The sequence below is a fragment of the Clytia hemisphaerica genome, unplaced genomic scaffold (assembly GCF_902728285.1).
Source record: "Clytia hemisphaerica strain Z4C2 unplaced genomic scaffold, Clytia hemisphaerica genome assembly, whole genome shotgun sequence".
NCBI classification, from domain to species: Eukaryota; Metazoa; Cnidaria; class Hydrozoa; order Leptothecata; family Clytiidae; genus Clytia; species Clytia hemisphaerica.
The window spans coordinates 1529305-1550178 of record NW_027103633.1 but is presented as its reverse complement, the minus strand read 5'-3'; the positions used below and the strand labels follow the sequence as shown (position 1 = coordinate 1550178).

At 35.8% G+C, this 20874-nt stretch overlaps 2 protein-coding genes and 1 long non-coding RNA gene across 3 annotated transcripts; 2 read left to right on the top strand and 1 right to left on the bottom strand.

Annotated features, from left to right (window-relative positions):
* The first annotated feature begins 2412 nt into the window (after positions 1-2412).
* On the top strand, positions 2413-5268 carry LOC136802669 (uncharacterized). Its single transcript, XR_010846033.1, has 2 exons — positions 2413-2481; positions 4795-5268. It is a non-coding gene; the product is annotated as an uncharacterized lncRNA (long non-coding RNA).
* A 911-nt stretch (positions 5269-6179) lies between these two features.
* On the top strand, positions 6180-17624 carry LOC136802667 (adenine phosphoribosyltransferase-like). The gene is made up of 5 exons (XM_067059428.1): positions 6180-6319; positions 6871-6974; positions 10138-10271; positions 15201-15279; positions 16714-17624. Exons 1-5 carry the CDS (start codon positions 6219-6221, stop codon positions 16848-16850), a joined length of 555 nt encoding a protein of 184 aa, XP_066915529.1. The 5' UTR covers positions 6180-6218; the 3' UTR covers positions 16851-17624.
* On the bottom strand, positions 10531-12009 carry LOC136802666 (uncharacterized). The gene is made up of 2 exons (XM_067059427.1): positions 11509-12009; positions 10531-10997 (listed from the first exon to the last, which is right to left on the bottom strand). Exons 1-2 carry the CDS (start codon positions 11914-11916, stop codon positions 10569-10571), a joined length of 837 nt encoding a protein of 278 aa, XP_066915528.1. The 5' UTR covers positions 11917-12009; the 3' UTR covers positions 10531-10568.
* Positions 17625-20874: the final 3250 nt, after the last annotated feature.

Genomic DNA, 20874 nt, shown 5'->3' with positions numbered 1-20874 from the left:
AAATACAAAAACTCTTCAGTAAATTTAAACTGAGAGAGTTTCTACATTGTTGTTGTTTTCATCAATTTCAGTTGAGTTTCCTTTGCCACTGACAGCCGTTGAAGTTAATTGTCGTTTATCCAAGAATTTCCCAGGGCTGGTGAGGTCGATGAATTTAATGGCAAAGGAATCTCTGAAATAGAAATTAATCTCTTGGAATTTTCTTTGACTACCAGTTCCATAGACCATCTTCAAGGGTTTGGTGTACTGAAAAAAGAAAAAAAATAACAATTAAAGAAAACAATAGTAAACAAGCTAGGTTATTGGGCTTTTCCAGAAAAAAATCGTACACCCGGAGCTCCAATTTTTTGTGAACCACCCCCTTGGAATTCCAGGCAATTTAAGGATCATACCCCTCTGGAATTCCGAATTTTTACAGATTTTCAATCATTACCCCCATGGAAATCCACTTATTTTTGACGGATTTTTGTCTACTGCTATGGAATTCCACTGCATTTCAAACCATACCCCCTTGGAATGAAATGAATTCCTCAACGGGGGTGCACGGTTTTTTTCTGGAAAAGCCCATTTATTAAAAAGCGTGTAAATGTTCAGCTAGCGTTATAAGCGGTTATTTCCATGAGCACTTTCAAATGCGGTTGAATGTCCTTAGAAATGGTTCTTTTCACTTTAGTAGGTATTACAATATAAAATTGAACTTTCGATGCGATGACTCGGTGATTATACACAGTAAATTTTTGGGGGATATTCCCATATTTTTTATGCCCGGGGATTTAAATTCTATTGTTTTTAAGTCTGAAAATTCGGTGGGGATGGGAAAAATAGCTTAATATTCTACAGTGAGGATTGGTTTATTTGATTATCTTCAGTGAAGACAAAAGTTGGAGGATAATTTTCCACCGGGGACGATATTTTGGCCAATTTTTCCAGTGGGAAGGGGTCCCAGTGGACCTGTGAAAAAGGGGTGTATAGGGTCAAATATTGGTACTTCATTTCCAACCAATATAATGATTGGTTTCAAATTTCATTGCGGAAAAAATCTAATATGTTTCATTGTTTGTATATTGATGTTGATGATGACTACGAGGAAGAAAGAATTTGGAAATGGACTGAGAGAGTCGAAAGATTCGTCGGGTTTAAAGCTATAAAGAGGGACTAGAAACCTTCATTTTTGTCTCACGAAGCAGGGAAAAAGTGAAACCACGAGACAAACATATGTGAACCACATTCCTGTTGGGCTGCGGAAGGATTGAAATATTGATTTTATTCATGACGATATGTTTCATATATGGAAGCACCAAAAAAAAAGACTAGGCGTTTGCCACTAATTTTGAATTTTAAGCAACAAAACTAATAGCAAACTGCCGGTCTATTTTGAGTGCTTTCGTACAAACATCATCACGTCTCCTCATTCAAGGTGTATTGTGGAATCGTTAGCTTCTTGAGTTTCTGTCTACCTAATTCCCCTTACATGACTAAGGAGAGATTATTCGGACCTTCCGTTGTATTTTCCATTGACTTCCAAGCCCGAAGGGCTAGACTCGAGACTTCTGGATGGGAAATGATGAAACCACTTATTCCCCATCCTGTAACGCCCGCGCGTGGTTTTTACACAAACGCTGGATTGAAAGTAAAATCTATCGCTAAATTTAAAAAAATGCAGTCCTCAAAAAGGACTGTGAGAAGGGAAGGGAAGCGCTAGATATAATCTGTTGTCATGATTGCGGTGCGTTCTTGATGGGAAATAAGTGGCTCTCACTTTTTCTTGCCTGGGAAAGGTTAGAGATTCTACTCTAGCCCTTCGGGCTTTAAACTCAATGGTATTTTCTTTCGGTAAGGTACATTTTATCAACTACATTAAAGCACGCAGCATGCCTTCTGTGGCTTTAATGAGATATCATTCATTAACATTAAAAAAAAATTAAATGTCTTTAATTAATCACCTGGTCAATTATGTGTTTGTACCATTTTTTGTTTAGAGGAAATAAGTTATAAACAAAGAGCTTTGTTGCTCTTTATTTTATATAGAGATGANAGGTTTTCGAGTCAGAAAATTCTATGAGGATGGAAAATAGCACAATATTTTGCAGTGAGGATTTGTTTATTTCATTATCTTCAGCGGGTTATCTTCCAGTAGGAGGGGTTCTACCGGGTCTGGGAGAAGGTGTGTTAAATTTGTTGGTTCTCCAAAACTTGAAACAGTGTTCAAACTTCTTCCGTCTCAAACGGTTTTCCGCCTTAGTAAAGTTGATAAAGAGGTATTTCTGCCTCAAAATTTTGTATAATTCTCCGAAAAATCAAGATTATGTTCTAAAATTGGTATGTAAAATCCGTTTTCCGTCTCAGAAGAAAAACCTTACTTACTTACCACTGTGAAAACTAATCTGTTATTTTTTCTTCTCCTTCTTTGATAGCATTGTACGAGCACAAGATTTTCGTTCAAGGAGTCATCTGGAATATCAATTCTTATGATCAATGGGGGTGAGTCATTGAAAAGTCATTTTATCAATGTCCACTTTGCTTTGGTGATTTCTAACTAGCATTTTGTAAAATAACTCGATTGTTTTGTTAGAAGCACTTGTTATACATTTTTGGAAACTTCAACCTAGGTGATTTCAGTACCTAACTCGAGATATTGAGCTTCAAAAAGCGCAAAAACTGGACAAAACAGCTGTTTCTGGCTGAAAAACACGGGATTCAAGGGTTAATATCTCGAGTTAGGTACAGAAATCACATATACTTGCAATATATCTATAATCTTAATTTTTTGAGAGCTTTCCAAAAATATACAACAGGTCTCTGTTTTCTCAAGCTAAAATTTTCATTAACTTTTGACCCTATGATTTTTGGCTGAGACCGTCATATTTGTCCGAAAATCACGCCAAAGTGTCCGAAAAAAAATTGGAAACATCGTAATTTTGATTTCTCTAAGGTTGAAGTTTCCAAAAATGTATAACAAGTACTTCTAACAAAACATCGAGCGATTTCAAAGAATCGAACAAAATTCCCCCTACTACTACTTAGCTGAAGCGGACTTCCTACAATAGCGGATGTGTGCAATGAAGTATAAGCCCGAAGGGCTAAAATCGAATCTCCTTGGTAGAATTTGAAGCCAACAAATTCTACCAAAGTTGCGCGGCCTAGTGCGGCCTGCCTGATTTTTACACAAATGACAGATTGAAACTAAAATTTACCGCTAAATTTCGAAAAAAATATCACTTGAAAACAAAATAATATCTAGATTCAATCCGTCGTCAAAAATACGTCGCATATTTTAAGGCTTCACTTTTTCTTGCCTGAGAAAGGTTAAAGATTGTTTTGTTTTCTATTCTGGTCGTCAACAGCGCGATTCGAATGTTTTGAAATTCGAACGTTTGACAATGTGCCGTAAAACTGAAAACGACATGTCGGACTAGTCGAACATAAAACTTAAAGTTTCACGGGAAATTTGAGAGCCGTTGGTTTACCTAGTGTGTAAAGGAATGTAAGATACGTTCAGACAGTCAAGACAGTTTGCGACATTGGACTTTTCTAAAAGAAATGTTTTCAGGGGTTTTCATTCGACCCCCCGAATGTAATTTTTAGCCTAGAGCTAGACAGTTTTGTTTTTTGGGAGCTGAGGACGTGCTTTTCATCAAAACGAGGCTGAAACCTTGAGGCAGTTTGGAGACGTAAAAATGGTCATATTTGGCTGAAATTTAGCGCACTTTGTTCCTTGGGTGAATATTTGGGTGAATGTTTTTCATTTTTAAAAGATTTTGATTTTTAGGGGCTCGTGATGAGTTTTTCACAAAACGAGGCTAAAACATTTTGGCGTCCTGGAAACTTAAAAAATGGTCGGATCTTTACTGAAATCCGACTGTTCCGTGGATGAATACTTTTTTTTTTCGAGGCCTGGGCACTTCTTTTGGATAATTTGAAGCCACTGAAGCTGAGCCCATTCCCATTCCATTGCAGTGTGCACGTTCGACTATTGAATTATTAGTTATTACCGATTGTTGTTCGATTGTTTTGGGAATCTAAAAAAAAATATTTAAGCCAATCTAAATCTTTAAATATCGTTAGCATAGCTTTATGTCATCTCTTAGTGTCAAGAACAAGTTTTTGTGGTCATACACGTTTTTTTTATAAGAACAAACTATATAAGAACATAAGGCTGTATGGACTTAAAAACATCCTATTTCTTAGGAAAATAGACAAAAATACTCACAAAATGGTCATGATAAGAACATATAAAGAACATTTTTAGGCCTAAAACTCAAAAAGTTAAGAACATCCGAAGGTTTCAAAAATTTTGGATGCTCTTATAAAAAAAGTGTAATCTAATCGGAAATACGAGATCTGAAATTTCTCTTGTTACTTCTTAATGTTATTTAAAAAATGTTCTACCATGAAATTTCTCTATGTACATTCGTAATGAAGGGTAAAGAAGAGAGAGTTAATACACAGGAATTGTTGATATGTTGTTTAGGTTTACGCAATCGTTTGATGCCTTCTTTATATGTATGAGGGCACCTTAGGGAGATAAATCAATGCATCTAATTTGAAAATGTATTTCTCAATTTCCTTAGTGTATTGTAAAGCTATACACTACAAAGCTATACACTACAAAGCTACACACTACAAAGCTATGCACTACACTAAGAAAATTGAGAGAACATTTATTCATTCGCTCGCATCAAGTAACACATTGAAATTATTTTATGGGAGTCAGTACTAGTAATGAGAAAAAGCTTTGTATAAAGTTTTGATTTTGAAGATCTCACAAAACACGTGTTTTTATGTTTTCTTCAGTGTTGAACTTGGAAAACAATTGGCGAATGTCATTGTGAAGGAGTTGGATTCAAATGATGCTGTCACAAGCCACGATTCTTCCACCAATGGCCTCATCAATCATTTCAAAACACATCGTAAATAAAGTGTAAATAGAGACTTAACTGAATAGTCCTTTTAAAACCTGGTTTACATGGAGTTTAATGATTACGGAGTCCTGTTTTAGAGCTTCATATGATCTTCTAGAAACTTAACCCAAACCAATCGAATTTGATTTATTTATTTTTTTACAATACTAGTGATATTATTCAATTACTTTATTCATGATAATGACCCAACAGCTGATTGGTTGTAAGTGACGTAAAATCAATCAATACGTCACTTTCAACCAATCAGCTGTTGTGTCCATGGAAGACATTGCAATGGTGCATATCATGAATTACTTCATGACTTGTTCTGATCTTGCACTTTTATCAAAGAAAACTGTAACCCTGATGATTTGTTACTCTAATTTTTACAACATGTTCAGCACTGGACAAAGGTTGACTCAAATTAGCAACAGAAAGCTGGCCCGGCGGATGCGGGGAGGCTGAAGTCTCCTCACTTTTTTGCAAAGATATGACTTTAGTTTCAAAGTTCTTTTGTTTAGTAATTAGCTAAGACTAGAGGGTACTATTATGCAGTACTGTTATAAATTTGGGCCTGGAAAGTGATTGCTTTGTTGTTTTCTTAATAATCTCTCTACTAATATGCTTTCTTACACGGAGAATCACTTTCTGTCCTTACAAACCAACACTAATGAACTTGTTGACTTAAAAATTAATTTTGCCTGACACTATTTATATTTATTTCCAATTTTTATACGAATTGAATATGATGATGCTTTTTTCTCTCAATTATTTTTTGCGATTTTTCTTTGTGGAAAAAATTTGTATATTTTGCTGGGTGATAGTGAAAGTAAATGAACGTAATTTTTTTGACTGGACTAAACTTCTTAAAGCATTGTTTTGCCTCAAATAAACGCCCTCCTCTCCTCCCTCGGGTTACTCGGTACCAGAGTGTATCTCACATTTATCGCTTTGGAGTACACTCTGTGCACATTGTCTGTTTGATAAAAAAAATTCCCGTACGGAGACCTCTGCGATGAAGTATGATTTATCTCCCCTTTGAAAAATCTCAAATGAGAAAAGACAATGACAACAGACCCTCTACGGCAATGAATTTTGAAATAAGCTGTAGATACTGACTGGGTTTGTGTACAGACAACCCTCGGGTGGGAACGCCCAATTAAACGAGTGGACTCCAGAGGGTTTTGGTATTCTGGTTTGTCAAGATCGAACCCAATAGATCTTTTTAATTTACATTTTTTTCGAATGCTAACTAATAACTTACTATTATTTTCCTCTAGTAGAAATAAATAAAAGAAAACAAAAAATACAATCAAAATGGCAGACATAGATTGGTCAGATCCAGAAAAATCAATCGAAGGAATCAAGAAATTAATCAAAGCTGTTCCCGATTTCCCAAAGAAAGGGATCTTATTCCGGTAAGGAAAAAAATAAATGATGTAGGGTTTTATTGAATTTCCATTCAGGGGGGGGGGGTTGGACGAACCTTGCGAAATTGCGAATTTGCCAACGGAAATAATTCTTTTCATACCTGTCAGTGAGGGAGGGAGGACTAACTAAAATCATTCTTTTAACCACTGAATTTTACAAAACTTTTTACCTCCTGGAAATTCTTCTCGGGTTACCATCTGGAAATGTTCGTTCACCTGTATGGATATAAAATAGAATGGCCTCTTATTTGGGCTACAAAGTAAATAATTTTCAATACTCGAGTGGAAACGTTGCTTGAACGAAAAATACGGCAATTTTCTAAAATCTTGTTTCATTTCTGCTTGCTAGGAATTTTAAGGTACAGAATCAATTTTTTGGAGTTTTCTAACATTAATTATTGCTTAAAGGCTTTGTTGGCTGAAAACTGACAAAAACCTATTATCTTTACCACAAGCTGTTCAAAGATATTCTTTCCAGCAAGCTCTATCTTAATCATAAAATATTTTCAAACTTCAAAAAAAATTTCTTTCTCCAATAGAGATATAATGGGAATTTTCCAAGTTCCACAAGCAGTTCAAGCCATGGTTGATATCATGTCTTACCACATCCAACAAAAACATCCTGAGTGTGATGCGATCGTTGGTGAGTTTGCTTTTTACTCAGTCAGCTTCTGAAATCTGCTAGATTCATTATTACAGTCAACTCTCTTTAATTCGAACCTCCATAATTTGAATCTTTCTTTAGGTTGGATTAAAACTTTGATCTCCTCCGCTGAAAAGAAGTGTAAAATGCTCTCTATAATTCGAAGAAAAATCTTTCCCTTCCCTTGAAGATCGAATTAAAGAGAGGCAACTTTTTTTTTTGTATTTGTATTTAATTACTTCTGATAAATTTTGTTCTTCTTCAACTATATTTTGTCCTTCATTATTGGGGAGTCGAATAAACTTAAATAGACTGGGATTATTAACACGTTTTTTATAAGAACGTCCAAAGTTTTTGAAGTCTTTGGGTGTTCTTGATTTTTTTAGTTTTAAGCCCTAAAAACGTTCATAAAATGTTTTTATTTTCGTCATTTTGTGAGTTTTTTTTGTGCAATTCTTTAAAAAATTGTGTTTTTGAATTCACAATGTTCTTAACGTGTTTTTATCATTTGGCCAATAAACCTTTATGTTGTTGTTATGAATTTTGTTCTTATTATTGAAAAAAGCGTATTTGAGAGAATTCTTCACAAGAAAAGCTTCTGTCGTGTCAACCCAATTTTGTTACTGTAGATTATTAAATACACATCCAGTTCAACCTTACAAAATTACAAGACTTAAATTTCATCTCAATTCATTTGAGAGAATTCTTCACAAGAAAAGTTTCTGTCGCTTTATTTTCATCTCAATTCTTACTTTAGGCGTACAAACTTTCGCGAGCAGAAACTTTCGCGAGGTAAAAAAATCGCGAAATCTACGACATTAAAGCTAAGGCTACACTGATAGTTTCTTCAGGCGGCTGTAATGCAATTGTTGCATTGCAGCCGCCTGAAAATTGTTGCTGTCTAGCCATCTAAAAAAAGGAACCAAGAAAAACGTCAAAAAAACATTCGAATTACAAAACATTCGAATTACAAAACATTCGAACTACAAAACATTCGAATTACAAAACATTCGAATTACAAAACATTCGAACTACAAAACATTCGAACTACAAAACATTCGAATTACAAAACATTCGATTTTATCAAAAACATTCGATTTTCGAAGGTCCGACGTTCGAATGACGTAATAAGATTGGAATGTCAGATACATCGTCAAAATAATTGCAGATTCTTCTGCAACAAAATCAGTTCAAACTGATTTTGTTGCAGACACTTGCAATTTGTTCTGCAATATTTTTATTGCATTGCAGAGCAATTGCAGAAAAAATTGACGTGCTACATTTTGCAATTTCTCGCGCGCTTGCAACGCAACGCTAATTGCATTGCAGCCGCCTGAAAAAACTATCAGTGTAGCCTTAGCTTAATAATAATAATAATAACAATAATAACGATACGATATATTTCACAGCTCTCAACTTCAGTTGAGCTAGAATCTCAGAATGTTTGTGAGTTTGTCCACAAACTTTGGGGCAGCGTAGAGAGCGGAATAATTGGTTTAAGGAGCTGAAATTTGGCACACGCCCTTCTTATGTTAAAACTTAGGGGTAGTTTTTTCAATTTTTTAAATTTTGCTTTTTTTCGCGAGTTATCCCCATTTTACCGGGATTTTGCGCTTATTTAACGTCATAAAAGTCAAAATAATTGACGTCAAATATTTTTTTAAATGCTAAAAATACAAAAATAGAAATTTTCAATCATGTTGAAAAATATTGACGTCAATTTATCTAGGTGCCAAAATAAAAGGTTGCTCTACACACGGAAAAAAATTCTTTATTCTAAATTTACCTACGACTGAGCTTTCTCTAATCTTTCTGAGTACTCATCGCTCTGGGTTTTATAATTGAACCTTCCCTTTCCTGAGTGCCCATCAAAGAAGGCTTTTTTCACCCCGCGTTTGCAATTTAGCTACCTTATCCCGAGTATCCATCACTCTGGGCTTACAAGCAAGCTTTCCCTAATTCTGAGTGCCCATCACTCTGGGTTTACAACTGGGCCTTCTCTTATCCCGAACGCCTGTCACCCTGGGTTTACAATTGAGTTTTCTCTTATCCCGAGTAACCATTACCCTGGGTTTACAATTTGACCTTCCTTAATCTCGAGCGCTTATCACCCTGGGTTTACAACGAAGTTTCTCTTATCCCGAGTAACCGTCACCCTGGGTTTACAATAATTGGACCTTCCTTAATCACGAGCGCCTATCACCCTGGGTTTGCAACGGCCTTCTATTATCATGAGAGCCCATCACCCTGTTTTAAAAAAGTGTTTACAATTGGGCCTTCCACTTTCACACGTACACTGAAGTTGAGCCCAGTGCTTTAGCACGTTACAGTATCTCCAAAGTTTTACAATTGGCTCTTCATCTGGAAATTGAGTATGATAAATATATATGTAGCGTATAAAAAATATGATATTCATTAAAAATACTGAGACCGGTTGTAACTAGAGACTAGAAGGCTAAGAGTTGGTAAAGGCAAGTATGTTCGATCAAATACCGTTGTAGAGTAGTATGAGCTTGGCAAAAGTAGACTGAGTGAACGTAGTACTAGTGGCTTGTGCAAGACCGGTGTAAAACCAAAGTTTGAATTTAGATTAAGCTATAAAATACTACAAAATTGATACAACTATTGATAACAACTAATAGAACTAATTCCTCCATGGACAGTAAAATAAAGTACGACCAGACTAAAACGCTAGGTAGATCTAGGTAATTAGTAGAGTAAATACGATTGATGAGGTATGTAAGAGTGACACAAGAGTATGACTTGGAATTGCAGAATGTCCAGGAGTAGTAAATATATAAAATATCACTAGAATAACTCAAAACTAATTAAAATCAAATAATTAAACAAATAGGGGATAGTTGCTCTAAAGAATAATGACCGGAGTATAAATATCATTTACTTTCGCGAATTTGACAAAAAAAATTTCGCGAGCATAAACTTTCACGAATGAAGTATATTTTTTGTAGAAAATTCAAGTTTTTGGTTTCATATTCTTTTTGCGAGTACAAACTTTTGCGAGCACAAACTTTCGCGAAATACCTTCTCAAGAATTTTCAAAGACATTTATATTTGCGAAAAGGCCTAAAATTCGCGAAAATCGTTTCTGCTCGCAAAAGTTTGTACGCCTAAAGTACTATATTTTCATACACCTTCTTCACAGGTTTAGATGCAAGAGGTTTTCTCATGGCACCGATGATTGCAATCAAATTGAACGTCCCGTTCATACCGGTCCGTAAACAAGGCAAGCTACCCGGAGAATGTATTTCAGCGGAATCCGTCAAAGAATACGGGAAGGTGTGAACAATTTTTTATTTTTGAGATCTGTTTTTCCTAAACTTTTATCAAAATTTTTGAAAATCGTGACACTTTGAGAGGGAAAGTTTAGTGCGATTTTGGGACCTTAACCTATGAATTTGTACTCCGCTGAGGGACTTTTGAGGTATGAAAAAGAGTAACCTTATGACTCGCACGTATCCGTCGCCTGTTTTGCCTAAGTACACCCCCCCCTCGGGTTTCTGGACGAGAAGGTGACATGTACAAAAAACAATTAATAATATACTTTTTGTATCCTATATTTCAATGTTTCATTTCTCATAATTTTTTATATCCTTTACGAAAAGCTGAATATCTTCCGATCTCCAGACCACTTAAGCCTTCAACTGCTTTATTTAAATCATTCGTTATATCGTCACAGAATTCCTTCGTTCGCTCGCTCCTTTTTTCAACTCGTGTCTTCGTTTCTTTCTTCTTCAGTTTGTTCATTATTCTCTCCTTCGTGGATAAAACATTCGAATTTTCTTTTTCACTCGATGATGCTGATGCCCTCGAGTCTTCTTCGTAATCAAGCATGTTTTGAGTATGATCTGGAGACTCTCTCCAACAATCACATTTACAGAATTCCAAATCAATAGTTGTTTCTTCTTTTGATGAAGTTTTATTTTCGCAGCTTTCCGATTCTAATCCACGCGATGTCTCGAGAAAGAGATTCAAAGTGTTGGATAAAAATGATTGCTGCCGTTTCTAATTGAAAGAAAATGAAGATATAAAGTCAAGGTGACTGTGGTATAGTGGTCATTGACCTTGGTTGCTGCACAGGCGACTGAGGTTCGATTCCCACTCGCCGGGGTTCACTTGGCAAGTGAATGAACCTTCGCCCGGGTCCACCTATGTTATGTGAGGGGACTTGGGTAGTCAGTTCCAAGGTGCTGACGGGGCGCTAATTGAAAGTGTCTATAGTTGCGAAAATGGGTTTCAAAGCCTCCTGCGACTCAACCAAATAGAAATAGAAATGTTGACTATGGATCCTAAAAAAACGAGGGGGGGGTGGAAAAAATCTTCAAATTTTACTAAACGGGTTGGACATGATTACCGGGGGTTTGAAATTGGAAAACTTTTCGAAAATTAATAACTGGGTGGGGACGTTACTTGGGAGCTTCGAGTATACACCAAGAATATCACGAAATCAGTCAATGTGGCAGGAACTCACTTTTCACTGCAATCACTATTTTAGAATAATAGAATATTCACCCACCTTCAACTTATACAATCGCTGGTTGACCATTCTACGTTTCGTTTTCGTCTCCACGATATCTTCTCTTACTTCACCACGCACTGACTTTAGTTCACCTAGCCTCGTTCCGACGCGACTATTTTCTCTTTCAGCCTCGTACTGTTTAATTTCAAGTCGATTGATACCATCTGTTAAATTTTTACTGTATTTTGCGGCTTCCTTTGAAATGTTTTGATATTTGGTATGCAGTTTTCTGCATTCCGCTTCCAATAATTCAATGTTATCAACGTGGGCCAGTCTTGGGAATTCTTTAGGAACTGTATCGTATGGTTTGTACTTTCCAACGTGTCTTTCCTCAGATGCATCAGCCTGGAGGACTCTTTCGTTAGCCTCTGATTGCACCAAATCTAAGCGATCCTGCCTGTACATTTCTCCAACAAGTAATTTCGAAAAGTAATTATAGTTAAAAGATTCTCTTTTCTACCTTTGTACTAATTCTCTGTTCTATTGGTGTGTTAAAGATATCAAGAATTTTTTTTTGTTTTTATTTGACGTCAAATTTTTATATCTTGACGTCAATTTCATCACGTGGAAAATCGATAAAATGTCTAAAAAATTTGATATGATTTCTCTATTCGTTGGTTTGGGGTTGGTTTAGACTTGGAGCCTTCATAATTCATGTAATACAGTAATATGGGTGTTGTATGATAATATACGATAATTGTTACGGAATAATATCTGTTTGTATAATCAATTTGTCACTTCAATTCTTTTTGCTTATTTTCTAATACATATGGCTGAATAAGTTGTCTCGTATGTTTATTTCATTTTCAATTTAACATGTAGCAATAAATAATTATTTTGGTAGCTACGCGTGACAAAATTGGAGAAAGATTAATTACAATATTTTAGCGTTAAATAAATTGACTGTGGTAGATAAGATATCTTCATTAATCTCATGGTTGATTGAAATTCGATTGCTTACGTTAATTTGTAATTTCCCGCAAAAGTGAGATTTAAATCGTTTGGAAATTCATCACCTTTTTCGAATTTCTTACTAACTTCGAAAGCTTAAGTAAATGGTATACTATCCAATTAAAACTCGATTCGCGTTACTATGACTTTTTTGAGGCCTCTTTTAAAAGTTTCAGATTGATTTCCAGTGTTCAATTGATGTCTTTCAGAATTGTTAGAATTTCAATCAAAACCATGAGATTGACCAGGAATCCCATCCTTGCTTTCGTGAAATTTTAAGAAAAATTACCCTCTGTCAAATTGCGAAATATTTTAAATTTCTGAATTGACTTCGGGAAATTTATCCCTAATTTCCCTCGTAACCATGAGATTACTAGTACAAACTCGTTATCATGAATTATCTAACGAATCTTCTGTGTAGCTCAGTGTTTTACCGTTACACGTACTGGCAGCTTCATTCAATTGGGATTTATGCCATCCTTTTTTCAAAAATATTGCTCCAAGATTGAGTTTTTCATTTGCAAGACTTAACTTCACGCCCCAATTAGAAGAAAAGTAATAGCTGCTCAAATTCCCGCCACGCGTTAATAATTGGAGTAAAATTACACGCTTGTTTTTTTATAAGAACCATCTTGGCTGATCCTGGGATTGTTCTTAAATTTATATACTTTCAAACAATAGAGCTTCTGAGGGCCTAAATCTGATAGCTGGTGTTCTTATAAAATTGTTCTTCAAAATGAAAAAGCGTGTAGTTATAATTCAGACCAAAAACAAGGTAGTGAAGTCGTGTGATGAAAAATAAGATAAAAATAATATTTTGACAAAAAATTTTCATAAAAATATGATCTAGAGTTTTATTAGCCAAATTCTGGAGCCGCTCGCTGCGCTGCAGTTGATGTGCGTGTCGGGACAAAAATCGAGGCGGAAGCCATTTTGTTTACATTTTGGCTGGGGGAAGCACTGCGAAACAGTAGATTTGGTGATTCTTGGGAAGAAAAAAGAAGAATACTGTTTGGAACCAACATCAAATGTATTGGAATAGACTTCTATCATACATTGGAATAACAGACAATACTTTGTGAACATAATGGATGTGTGAAACTTGCTTTTTTGTTTACAAACTTCACTCAAGTACTTTTGTGGATTTTGCTGCTTTCGAAAGCTGTCTGGCTGTTGGTGGAGACTACTAACTTGCAGAAGTAACTTTATATTGATGCAAACAATGACTATAGTAGCTTCAAAAACATTCTCTCTCATGGAATTCAGCTAGGAAAGATTTTTTTGATCGCATCGGACAGTTTTGATATGGAGAGAGATATCCAAGTTCAAACATGGTTTCACCCGTCCCTTTGGATAACAAAAATTTCATGATTCATTTTATTCATTTCAAAAATGGCTGAAGAGACACCATCGGTCAGATCGGGGTCATCACTGACTGCGCTGAAGGATAAATTTCTTACTTTAACTCTCAAAATGTTGTCGAATTGCAACATGTTTTGTCTGTCGTTGAATCTTTCCTTCCAGTCATCAAAGACCAAGTTATGTTATAGAAGTGACTTGATTTGGGCTACGTTTTACGTGCAGGTTTTGATTGGATCCAGGACAAGAAAAGGATTTAAGCAAATCCGCCGCTAAAAATTGAAAGTATGTTTTGACATTGACATGACTGTATATCATATAATGGGATTGTTATTGTTTTGGATATCCTGCATATAAATCCACTTTGTAGTCATTGCATTTTTAGGCAAAGTTATGATGCCTCACTGTCTGAAATTATTTTTTATTTGAATTATATAGTTATATAAGTGCTCAATTCTTTTTGGTAGAAAAGCTTCCAACTTCCCATCACAAAGGATTATAATAAAATTTTTTCGAGATGTTTTTACTTTATAGTTAGAATATATAAAATTTGCACAAAATTTGCTTTAGCCAAATATTTTTATGCTTGAAAATAGTTTATAATTTCTATTCTGTTGGATAATTGTGGTGGTAAAGATAAGAAAAACATAACATGAAGTCAAGTCAAAATACTCTCAAACACTCAAACATGTTTATGTATAATTTTACTTTCTACCTATTTCCCAACCCAAAATCTACCTATCATACACAATTGAGGCCCAAAGTGAGCAGAAAAAGTTTTTATAGGAAAAGTACTAGCCCAAATAAAGCTAAATACAGTACAAAAAGTTCATAGGCTATAGGCCAAAGACTGAGGCCAGGATAATTGAAAATTTCCCAAACTATGAGTGATTATAAACGTTTCATGTTTGGAAGAGACTTTTTCTTGAAATTCCAAAAAAGTTTATAAATCCAATGTCTTTTTCCTACTTTTTGCTGGTAAATAGAAGGGGAAGTCTCACTATTTTCCTACCAAATACCAGCGCATCCCGCCTAAAAACGAAAGCGAAAGTAGTTTTTGTCCCTACAAGCTGCGCACGGCAGCGCAGCGAGCGGCTCCAGAATTTGGCTAATTATTTGCTATGGGTCAGTTTTTTCCAGGCCCATGATACAAGACGATAATGCGCCTTGTATCGCTTTGATACGGATGTGGAGCAAGATTGGTCAGAAAGAGGAAAAGAAAGAAAATGTTTTGTTCAATTCAACACAAAATCGAGCACAATATAACAAAAGTAGACACCGGCCTGATATAATATATGTGTCGGATACGAAACGGGATCACTTATGGAAAACGAAAACCTTTAACATATTATCAACTTCTTTCATTTCACATTATTTAGGATGTACTGGAGATGCAAAAAGGTTGCTTGAAAGAAGGACAAAAAGTCGTCATCGTCGATGATTTGCTGGCGACTGGAGGTAAATCCTTTCTTTATTATTCCGATGGTGGATTGGCGGCCGCCCACGCTAAAGCTCTAAAGGGGGCCCGACCAAGTTCCAATCGGAGAGAGATACTCGTCCTTCGATGTGCCGCATCCCCAGTCGGGCTAACCTACCCTTGCGTCTAAAGCTAAAAATATTTCGTTTGGACCCGTCTATCTCCGAAAATGAGAGCTGGGTTACAGTTCTGCTGCTGCGAAATCCTTGATGCGGTCTTGCAAGATTCAGTAATGTAAACCTTCCAGATATTGAAAACGTTCCAGACCCTCAGAGCTTTAGCGTGTCGGAGGAAAATCTCTGCATCTGGGTCCCAGTTAATCGTTTCTTCTATTCAACAAATAGTTGACGATCTCTAATTCGATGTTCTACTTTACGATAAGCTATCAATTTTTCGATAATATTGAAAGTCACCATCAACAAGAAACTCTCATAAACGACGCTCCCTTGTTCGTAGGCTTCTGCTCATCTTTCTATCAAAAAAAGTTTCGTATTTAGGAAGTATCTGCGATCAGACCTGCGATTCAGACTACCCAGCTGGCACACAACGTTGTTTTAACGTTCAAATAACGTTATTTGGACGTTATGAATGTCACATGGACGTTATATGGATGTCATACAGGACGTCCCCTGTATTCTCTCTCTGTGTCTGTCTCATCTTTTTGATAAATTTAGGGAAAGCCCTGGGGTCCAATTTCGATGAACGTATTTTTACTTGTACATCTTTGGATAAGTAAGCTAATTTCTTATTTCAGAAGAATTTGGGGGCTTTGAGGTTGATTTTATTTTTGCCAAAACGAGGCTAACCATGTTTTTCACTTACGCTTTTGCTCTGTTCTTTTCCGTAAAGTCAATAAAGCCATTATATTGGCTCCTTTGAGATCACGTCAATTCACTTATCACTCCTAATGCCACAAGAGAATTAGGACCCGAGCTTACGGTGATTAAGAGCGCACTGACCTTTATAAATCCTGGAAAAACAAACTATATAAATCCCCCGCCATCTTTGGCCTTAGTTTTTTTTTAATGTAGTACACGCAAACAAGGCATTGCAGTGTTGAAACTTTGTCTAGCGTCAAACGGTGCTACATCATCAGAAGGTTCCAGTTAAATTTTATCTAGCAGTTTCGATGCATTACGCCACGTTTGAGTGTATTTATCATTAGGGTACCACTTTCAAAAAAAACTCTGACCAAAGTTTTTGGTTAGCCGGTATCGAAAAACTGTTTACATGCTATGCTGGCTTTTAGTTCAAGAAGTGTATTTTTGCAAACGTACTTTAACAAAATTGGTACCCATTTTTTCGAACTGTAACCTCTGAACATAAAAACCTTCAAATTTAAAATATGATCCTATTCCTATACCTTTTCCATTATGGTCCTCAGCAGCTACTGATTTACAGAATATTCATTTCAGGTACCATGGCAACAACATGTTCATTAGTTCGACAATTTGGTTGTAGTGTGTCTGGTACCATATGTTTGGTGGAACTAGCAGAATTGAACGGTGTAAAGAAATTAGATGCCCCTTTTCATGCAATGATTAAATATTAGATTTATTATATTTATTTAAGAACATCAATAACAGCATTGGGGTTCGAAATGCACGAGTTCGAACAAATTTCTTCCACTGTTTGACACTTTGGAAATTAGAGACACGAGTATGGGTCTAATATGAAATGAAGTGCCTGCGACGAAACATTTAGGCATGTGGAAGTTTTCCCCGGCGAAACCCTTTTTGGTCGAGTTGGATTGCTATGACAAAGATTGTTATAAATATGACGAAGTAAACCCCGTACGCCCCCCCCCCCTTTTGAAGTACTGTGGTAAAGATTATTATAAATGAAAGTGAAGAAGTTTTTTCCGACTTAAATTTTATCCGACTAAGATTTTCACTTGATTCAAAGTGCTCAAAATCCGTCATTGGACCAATCTGAATTTTCTCAAAAGCATGAGAAAACCTTTTTTCAGTGACTACCTTTGAACGGTTTTTCAATAAATCTTTCTTGAGGTTCAAGATAAAACCTTTTGAGTTTGTGGGGATACCATTTCCTTTCACAAAGTCGCATGTGATTTTTTTAGACGTATTTTGTAACTTGAAACGTGGCGTATAAATTACCCTGTAAGCATAAATTCTATCAGATAGAGAGGAAAATATTTGTCGTACATATAGGAAAAATGGAAAGTATTTTGAAATTTTAGGTATATATTTTGTTCTCTTTTTGTGATAAATTTGTAAACAGAAAAAAACACTCTAGTAATATTTTTATTTTTGTTTGTTACAGACACAATAGATACAACTTAAAACAAAAACAACAACAACAACAACAACAACAATAACAATATCAGTTTTTGTAATATGTCTCATATATTTTTCGTAGTTTAACCATCTATACCATGCATGGGCCTGTGAGTATAAAATATGACGTCGTCGAAAGTGCACGAAGTAGGCTCGTGATAGCCTTTGAGTACCTTTGAGGGGTAAACCATTCGAAAAACGTCTGAGGAAAAGAAACCACTATGATAATACTGTCTTTCAGATTAAGCTTCAGTTTCTAAAGTACAATCATGGTCAAAATCTATTGAGAATTTAGCTTATTTCCTCGTTTTTCGAAATTTGGAGTTCGGGTGAGAAAGTCGATTTTGGGCTAATTGATAAATTTATTCGGATATTTCAATTCGGGAGGAGTTCCAGGCTATATTTTGAGCCCTATTGGACCATTCTTGAACTTTTAGATTCTTAGATCCTAAGGTCCTCCTAAGTCTTAAGTCTAGATTTCGTAGAAATTTCCCTTTTTTCTCAAACATTACGACCATGATTGTACCTTTTCTGTTATCAGTTCCATGGCTCGCATATTGTATCGGAATTCCTAAGAGATTTCTATTGTAATACACTCGAAACAATCCCACAATGCATCGCTTTTTTAGAAAATCAAAAACTCCGATAAGGTCTATTCAAATGGCTTTCAATTGTATACCCAACGTAGTTCAATTTTTTTTTTTGAAAAGCTACTATTCGACAATACAAAGAATGGAAGATGGAGAGCAGATATCTTCATGTGTTAAGTAAGCAGACTATTATATCATTACATAATACCTACATCTAGTTTTTTTACAATCCTCTTGAAACTAACTAATAATAAAAATACCTGTGAAATAAGTTTCCTTTTTAAAAGAAATCCTTTCACTCCTACTCCTACAATGAAGTTCAAAATATTGATAATTTTAGGTATTTTATCGTTTTTTTTTCAGGAAAGTTCGGACGAAATTGTGATATTACAGTACTTCCACTTCCCGGGGGGGGGGCACTGGGTTTGCGGACTGACGGTATGTGCGGGCCAAAAATTGGCTTTTAAAATTGCACCCTTACAGTGCAGTGAAAATCATACCCTTAGAGTGCATTTTCCCCCAAATTTTCGATCCCTTTCGTGCAAAAAATGGTCAAAATTCTAGCATTTTTGGTCAAAATATCTAGATTTTTCATGAATTTTCTGAAATTTCTACCCTTACAGTGCATCTCTAGTTTTTCCGACCCTTACAGTGCATTTTAAACATATTGGAAAAGGTACCCTTAGGACCCGCACATACCCGTCGGTCCTTTTGCCCAGCTGCCCCCCCCCCCGGGTTCCACTTTATTTCATTTATTTCATTATTTCATTATTTTATTTCTTTTTTGAAGGGATTCTAGGCTAAACTTCAAAGGTTATTGCTATTGGAACAATTTTGACCTTTTGATTCCTGAAATACTAAGATCCAAAGCCCTTTGTCTCACTCATGTTAAAAAGTGTGTAAAAAATTACCCAGTCATCAGTAAATTTTCAATTATCATTAATTTTACTTCAGCAATTGCGGGAGCAATTGATTCGCTTTTGATTGACATTGAACCGAATCTGGGTTTGTCGTCACAGCGTTTGTCCTCACACGAAGTTTGCGCACGCGCACTCCTATGCTTGCATGCAGCCAACCTCGTCTCCATGACGATTTGCTTTTTATTATATGGGGTAGCAAATCGAAATCGATACGAAACGACAATCAATATTATAAAAAAGTGATAATTAGGTCCTGGGTACGAGTTGGATCCGTTGGATCTGCAGCCCAACCTAAATCTTAACACATCACATCTCCCCCCTCGAGATTATGTATCTGGAATTCTCTACGGCTACGGTTAAAGTGGCGATAGTGTAATGGTGAGTAAGGCAAGTAATGGCGAGTGAAAGCAAGTTCGATATTTAACGTACGGCATTATGTCGATATTGCTTATATACGGTGTTTCGGTGTTTTTCCCGTACATGGCAAAGAAGACAACGACAGGCCGTACGGGCAGCCCCGAAACTGTAGCCGTAGAACTAGAAGAATTACATATGTATCTCCGATACATTATCTCGAGGGAAAAAATATCTGCGGGATTACTATTTATTTAGTAGATTGATTGTATGATGACACAATGACGTATGAGTGAGAGACTGTGTCAACTTTAAAAACAAACATAGCTCTTTTAGAAAACGAAAGGACGATAACATATAAACACAGCCGGTGTGGGCGGTAATATTAGACTTTGCTCCCTGTAAAACCGCCCGATGCATAAATTATGCAGATGGCGGGCGGTTTCCTTTGTTTTGTTCGAATAAGGTGCTGGCTACACGAGAATGAATTATATTTGAATGTGTAACAAGGCCCTTATTTTCAAGGTGAAGTCGAAGTCCAACTTTTTCACAAAATGGCGGGTTGTTTTGATTCAAAAAAATTATGATCTTTCATTAAAGGAAGTTTGGTAATGATTCTCATTTGGTAATGTATTTTATTTGGGTTCAGACTAAGGATGAATATATTTTCTTAGTTTTGTTAGTTTATTTACCCAACAATTTTTGGATTTTGGTGTAAAAATGAATTTAGAATTGCAGAAACCAGTTTCCTAATAGTAAATAGACCTTTTCGCCTTTCCATCCGCCATATTGAATTGTATGCAATAATTATGGTGGCTGAATTGCAGTGGTGAAATTCCCTTAGAAATTATGCAAAAAATATGCAAAAAGAAAGTATTAATATAAAACTTACATGCATACTTTTACACTACACATACACTGCCCACGTGTGTTTGGTTTGGGAACGCGAAACACGAACGCAAACTACCCATGTCTAAACTTTTCAATATATCTCCAGAACTAACAGATTTTTTGAAATTCTGTAAAAAGGTCTAAGTTCCTGAATAGTTTTACTATGTTCTATGGAAAAATCATAAGCATCAGTCAAATACTCGTTCATCTATTTAAGATTGAAGACAAAAATTTGCGAAGAAAAATATACCTTGAGCACAAAAAATGCTTTTTTAAACACTTTTTTCCACCGAAAAACAAATAACTTTTACAGACTTACCTTCCCCAAACATTGAAGAAGCCTCTACTAATTAAAGTAAATGAGATAAGATAAGATAAAACCTTAAAATCAACCAGAATTTACAACCTTTCGTCCAAAGCAAAAGACGTGCTTTTCTCGCCGCCATCTTGAATTTAAAATGAGAATTCTAGAGAGTTCCATTCGTTTCCAGCTCCCGCGGTCTTTTTTCATCCAATCAGATCGC